General features: G+C 29.6%; 1 protein-coding gene across 1 annotated transcript; it reads left to right on the plus strand.

Moving 5' to 3' along the window:
- The first annotated feature begins 3,056 nt into the window (after positions 1-3,056).
- On the plus strand, positions 3,057-4,517 carry LOC107950487 (dof zinc finger protein DOF5.7). The gene has a single exon (XM_016885337.2). The coding sequence runs from the start codon at positions 3,349-3,351 to the stop codon at positions 4,279-4,281; it is 933 nt and encodes a 310-aa protein (XP_016740826.1). The 5' UTR covers positions 3,057-3,348; the 3' UTR covers positions 4,282-4,517.
- Positions 4,518-7,284: the final 2,767 nt, after the last annotated feature.

Raw genomic sequence — 7,284 nt, forward strand, 5'->3', positions numbered from 1 at the left:
AAAAGCTATGTAAGGCAAAGAAATGGAGCAGGGGATGAAAGGCAAAGCAAGCAAAGGGAAATGGAACAAATTTAATGGAGATGGCTTATTTGAATCCTATTGAGAAAATTTGAGAAAGATTTTTTTTTAATTTATCATTTTTATATATTTTAAAACTTTTAAAAATAAATAAATTATGGTATTTAAAAATATTTTTATTGATTTTAAATATATTTTTAAATTATGAAATCATCATGATGTCATTATTGTCATGTGTCACAATCTTATTTTGTCACTTATCCTACACTTAACGATGTTACAGAAAATTACCTAATTAGTTGACGGAGAAAAAGTTCAAGTACCAATCTGAGACAAAAAAAATCTTAAATACCAATCTAGGAGAAATGAAAAAGTTCAAGTACCAATTTATATTTAACACTTTAATTTATTCAATTAGTTAGGTTGGGCTTTGGGTGAGAGAAGAGTAGGGATTTGCGGAAACGGAAAGAAAGAAAAACATAATGTCAAACTGTGCGTTTGGTCCTTTTATTATACCCAAATTTGAGATTTAGTCCTTATAACTTAATTTGATATAATTTGTTAATGTCCTTTTGTAATATAATTATTTAATCAAAATAATTAGCGCAGTTAACAATTTCAGTTGAATTTTTGAAGTGGATTTTTCCTTAAAATTATTTTTCCAACAAAAAAAATTCTATGTTAGTATGATTAATTAAAAGGTGATTAAGCCATGATGTAATTAGAAGGGGTGTTTTTAAGAAATGATACACAACATTACTTTAACCAGAATAGTTCAAATTGTTAGCTATATGGAGTAATAAAAACATTATTATAAAAAAAAGACCAAATTATGTCAAAAATTAAATTATAGAGACTTAATCCTAAATTTGAGCATAATAGAAGGACTACCATTGTAATTTGACAAAGAAAAGAGAAAAAAAAGAATAAAGAAATAAAGAAAGAGAAGTAGTTTTGTGTTATTATTTTTATCTTTAAGTTTATGTATTTACTTTTTATATATAGTTATAGACTAATATGATTTTTTAATATATTAATAATCTTTATATTAAAATGATAATCATTTTACATTTTTTCATTGTATTAAATTGTTTTCCTATATTACATTTAAGAAAAATTTAGAAATTTTTACAAATCAATAATTTTTTTATATAAATTTTTGTAAGTTTATGATCATACATGTTTGTATCCAAAAATTCATTTTGATGTATATAAAAAATTCATAAGTTCATTTTATTCATCCACTTAATTAGATAACCCATTAAAGGGTAAAGTATTTGCAATGTTAAATTATGTATTTAAAATATTGTTCTCAACATTTACTCACAAATTATTAATTGATTTTAAATTATTTTTATAAAATAAATTTCATGATTGTATAAAAAATTTCATGATTAAAATGCTATAATATATTAGTTATATAAATTTAATTTAAAATAACTTTAATTATAAAATCAAATTGTAAATCCCCACTTATACGGGATTTAAAACTAGTACTATAAATAATATTATATTTTGAACTTTTTTTAATAAATAATTTATATTTAATTATATATGTTCGAGAAATAAATTGATAGAATTTATAAACGAGAAAAATTAAAATTTTCAAATTGGTAGAATGTATATTATAACAGTAAAAAAAAAGGCTACATCATCACTTCCGTTAACTATTTAATGGAGAGCAACCAAAATAAAAATTATCTAAAACGTTATTAACTAAAATTTGGTGGCCAAAACAAACATGCTAATAGTTGGATAATTAATTTTAGAATTTACCCAAATTTTAACACTCGGTCGAATCTAACCGGACCCGACTATTAACATTAACATGCATATGTATGTATTTGTATAGAGGTTGGGTTTTCTGGTTTGGTAATCACGGGAATCCAGCCACCTCCTCCCTGTCTCTCTCTTCAGCAATCACATGTTTCTTCTCCCTTCTCTCTGTCTCTTTCTCTCTCTCGTTTCTTCATTCATATTCATATGTATATATCAGACAAGTGATGCTATTTGTCTATCTGGACCCTTCCATCGAACCGTTTTCCTTACCAATTTGTAACTGTTACTTTAACATCTTCGCTCTTTGGTCGGTTGTACTATGCCCACTTTCCCATCTCAACTACATTCGATAATGATTGGAAATTATATAGATTTATTATGATTTATGTTGGGATAAATTCTTGTTATAAATTGATTTTATTTTATAATGAATAACTTTTATTATTGTTGTTTTTTCTTATTTTAAAATTATTGAATATAAAGGTTGAATCTAATAAAAATAAATGAAATAATAATTAAAAAAAGGTAAATTTATTTATTTTTATTTAAAATTCATTTAATAAATAAAAGAACATTTTTGTTGGAATTTTGAATTTTGAGAACAATGATTGATTTATTTTTAAACAAAATAAATGACTGACTGAATTCTTAAAATAGTAATTTCTATAATGGGTTAAATTATGAAACCTTGTCAAAAATCAGAAGAGATAGTTCTGAACAAATTAAATCGAAAGTGATAAGGTGTTTACTGTAGCTGACTAGCTACTTGTAATACTTTGAGTTCATTGTATTTCTGAATATCTATTTTGGGTTAACAGATTGACCCATTCTATGTTCACTTAAGGGAAATAGACAAGACACAAAGGAACTGAGAGTGGATTTTATGTAACTTCCTCTCACAAAACCAACTATGTTTCATTTTCATTACAGTACTTAAGATTAATACTGCTCCCAACCTACTTTTAGCCCTCTTGTTTCAATGCCATCACTTTGTCTTAATTGGTACCATGAAATAGACTAGGCAATAGTACTGCCAACACAAATAATTACAGGACCAATAAGTGTTGTTTTATAGTGGCAAAATACACTGCATTAGTAAAGAAAAAAAATTTATAATCATGAATCTTGAAAAATTAGCCTTTCAAGTTTTAAAAAAAAAAAAACAGGTCTGAAATAATTTTGTTCATATTTAGGGGTGCGACTTAAATATCGAAATTTTTTAGAAAAAAAAAATCAAGCAGTCTCTATCCAAATTTGCATCTCTTTATATTATGCCAAATGTTTAAGATCATCTATAGTTTCTTTTCCTCTACTTTATATCTCTACTCTTTCCTCATTTTCCATCAGATCTAATCTCAAGAGATTACCCCGTAGCATATATGTATATAAAGCTTTCTTTGATCATCAAATCAAACCCATATTTTTTCTCTTTCTCTATCTATCTAACCCATGCATGAAACCAATCAATTGAGTATCACTATTGCCTCTGCAAAAGGAAATTGATATTTATTAGCTTTTTTTCCTTTCACTTTTTTTTTCAAGTTCACTTTCATGATGTCTCTTGATAATCCTCCTGCAAAACCAGGTGGTGGTGGTTCTAAAGAAGAAACTCAAAAAGGTGGCAGCCGGAAAACAAGTTCAACAAGGACACAAGATCAACCCCTAAAGTGTCCAAGATGTGATTCACCCAACACCAAGTTCTGTTACTACAACAATTACAGCCTCACTCAGCCTAGGCATTTCTGCAAGACTTGCCGGAGGTACTGGACTAAAGGTGGGGCTCTTCGTAACGTGCCGATCGGCGGCGGTTGCCGTAAGAACAAGAAGATGAAGTCATCTTCAAGACTGTCATCAGGTGACCCTAAAGGCTCTACTTCAGAAATGGGTGGTGGATTGAAGTTCTTTCATGATATATCACCAGCTATGGATTTTCAGCTCGGTGGGTTGTCGTTTCAATCACCAGCAACTGGTATTTATAACCAGTTTGCTTCATTTGGAGATGGCAACAATAACAGCTCGGTGGGTTCTCCATTGATGGGGTTTAGTAATTATCCACAACCATTTCCTTCGGTTACTACTAACCTTACTGGTGCAATTCCAGACATGGGTTCTTCATTGAATGTTAATAGCAACCTTGCTTCTTCAATTGAGTCTTTAAGTTCCATAAACCAAGATTTACACTGGAAGTTGCAGCAACAAAGGTTGGCTACTATGCTCTTTGATGGCGGAGAGCAAAACCAAGCACAACAACAAAAGCCATTGCCTATTTTGTTTCAAAACCTAGAGGTTTCAAAACCTGAAAACGTTTCAACAATGGAGAATCCAAGGAAAAGCAATGAAACTGCAAAGGAATGGTTCTTTGGGAATTCATATGCAACTCCAACCACTAGCAGCAATGGCAATGATAATAACAATACAAGCAACTGGAATGGTGTTCAAGTTCAACCATGGAATGATTTGAATCAGTACACTACGTTGCCCTAAAAAGGTAGATTAAAAAAAAGTACAGGCTAATATATTTTCCAAAACAAAAACCCATTTAGCTAATTATCTGTTTAGTATGTTTCATTGGATTTTCTTTCACATGTAAAAGTTGAATCAGGTACAACAAAAAGAGAGATTGTTTTTTCTTTTTTTGTTCTTCTTTGAACATTAAGTACTCGCTTTATATTTTGTGTCTGTTTGCGTTTGATATATGCTTTCTGTATTTGTTCTTTAGATACTGTTGGTGTTGAAGAAATTGACATGGGTTACAAAATTTTAACTCGAATCACTTTGGGATCTGTAATTTTGGACTGTTATTGAATGTTGGGGGATTTAATGGCATATGTTTTATTTGTGGTATGTTGAGTCAGTGTCCAAAACTCTCAGTGTTTCAGTACTGTCTCCTTTGATATCTCTAGCTACTAGATTAAGGAACTGTGTTTCAGGCTGTTCAGGTCTACTGGACATTGTCAGTTTGTCACCTTATAAATGAAACACCACGGCCACTGAGAGTAGGCTGGCCAAGCCCCGGCTTCACCTTCCTTTGCCTTTGCCTTGGCAGTGTTTAAGCCTGCCACTGTTTCCACTTTCTCCCTTTATCGAATGGGTAAACTAGACTTAGGGTCACTAATCTATTAATAAGTTTATATTTTGGTCACTCAACTCCAAAAAGTTACAAAAAGGTCACTGAACTATTCAAAAGTTGTTTTTAAGTCACTGAACTATTTAAAAGTTTTTGTTTGAGTCATTTGGATGTTAAGTATTTTTCTAAAGTCTGACAAGCGAGTTCCAAACGACGATTTGACAATTGATACAGTGAATCAATATCCATCAACAAGTAAAAGAACATAGAATAAAGCTGTTTGGATTTTAACTAATAGATTCATGACATACAAAATTATTTCTTGAAACAAATTAAATAAAAAATCATACAATAATAATTTTAACAAGTCGATAACTTAAATAAAAATATTTAAATAATTCAATACCATTATACAAATTTTTAAAATTAAACGATGAAAACGTAAATTTATTATCGAATATGGATGTAAGTAGTTGCAGTGTGGTCTAATTCGGTGGTGTTTGAGGAAAAGAAAAAAGTGGTGGCTTCAAAGTGAATTGAATGAAAAGATTGTCAACATTTGAAGATTCTTTGTTTTAAGCTTTTTATGGTATTTTCAGGGAGATGTTATCCTTAAATAATTGATAAAGTTGTTTTCTCTTCTTCTTCTTTTTTTTCACTTCACGATATTAAAATTTTAAATTTATTTAAAATTATTAAATTTCTTATCATTTGATGTAATGGAAATAAAAATATTTAAAATTTGAGGTTAAAATACATGATTTTTATAAAAATAAGATGTCATTCCCATGTACTTTCTTTTTCATGGCTAATGCAATGGCTAGCTTGTTTTTCCTATATAATCACAATCATTCCCAGTATGATTTTTTTTCATATCCCAATGAGCCAATCAACTACATTTTCATATCTAAAACATTAAGCTTTTTTCCTCTAACGCATCAATCAAGAAAGAAGCAACATCTTTAACCAATTAGCTCCACTTTTCATTTCTTTAACCTAAAGTTTTCCAAACCTTAAAAAATAATTATTAATTTAATCAAGTTTTAATATGTGCAACCCTATTTTTATCTTAAAAATAATTGATTTTAAAGCCACCATTCTGTCTCACTTTCTATTTGTCTTTGGGGTACATAATAGCTACAAACTATTATCATATGTAATTACATAAAACCATCCTTGAAAAAACACACCCTTTTGGCCATTTAATCACTTGTCTGCCTTTTTCTTCACTCTTTTTATTAAACATTAAATTTTCAACATTCTATAGGCTTATGTTAACCTAAACAAAGGCCATGACTAAAAGACACCCAAAAATTTTAATTTTTTTTTAAACAAATTTGCTATTGGCCTAAGGTCCCCCACCCCTCCCAATCCCACCTTTTAACATCATGTTCCTCCTTTTCCCTACCAATGTTTTCCTCATATGCACCAAAAGCTTTTAGCAATCATTTTACCCATTTGTTTTATTCTTCTGAATTTTCCCCTTTCTTTTTTCTCCATGACATGACAATAATAAGGATTAAATCACCTTTTGGACTTAAATATGATATTTTTTTATATTAGAGTCTAAATATTTTTTGTCCAAGTTAAACCCTAAATTTGATAATTGTTCTACATTGGGGTTTGAAATTTTTTTTATCCTAGCTCAGGTCTCAATACGGGAACAATTGCCAAATTCAAAACTAACTTGGACAAAAAAAATTTAAGCCCCAATTTGAGAACAAGTGTCTAGTTCAGACCTCAATGAAGAAATAATTATTAAGCTCAAGATCTAACTTGAGCCCAAATATAAAAAAAAGTATTCAAATTCAACCCAAAATAATAATTTAACCCAATAATAACTATTGTATTACTTATATATATAGTGGTTGAGAGACAGATAAAGAAATGGTTGGCTGAAGAAGAAGAAAAAAACTGATGAAGAACATGAAGGAGCGTGATTAACGTGACAGAGTCTCATTTTTGAGAGGGAAAAAATAAAATAGAAAAGAAAAGTTTTGTTAGAGAGATTACTTGGTGATGTTGGTGCTTCTAACTGTCATTTTTACTACTTACAAACATGCAAGAAGCTCATGAGTCATTGCAACGCTGGAAAACTATCTGTGTTGATTCCCAACCACCTTTGTTGCTCTCCCCACACTACCTTTTATTGATTTTTAGGTTTAATTATGGTTTTAGTCCCTTTACCGTCTAAAATTTAAGATTTAATCTTTTTATTTGTTTTTCTCAAGATTGTTGAACCGGTTGAAATGAAAATCGGCTGGTACACTAGTCCAAAACAATGGGAAAAAATTGATTGATCCACGAAGTGGTACAAACCAGGCTTTATAATTTGTTTTAATATTTTCATGAGTTTTTAATAGTTTATTTATATTTGAACCAGCTAAGCCGAGAATCGGAAGTTTTATTGGCTTAGTTCC

Source organism: Gossypium hirsutum, chromosome D03 (genome assembly GCF_007990345.1).
Source record: "Gossypium hirsutum isolate 1008001.06 chromosome D03, Gossypium_hirsutum_v2.1, whole genome shotgun sequence".
Classification (NCBI taxonomy): Eukaryota; Viridiplantae; Streptophyta; class Magnoliopsida; order Malvales; family Malvaceae; genus Gossypium; species Gossypium hirsutum.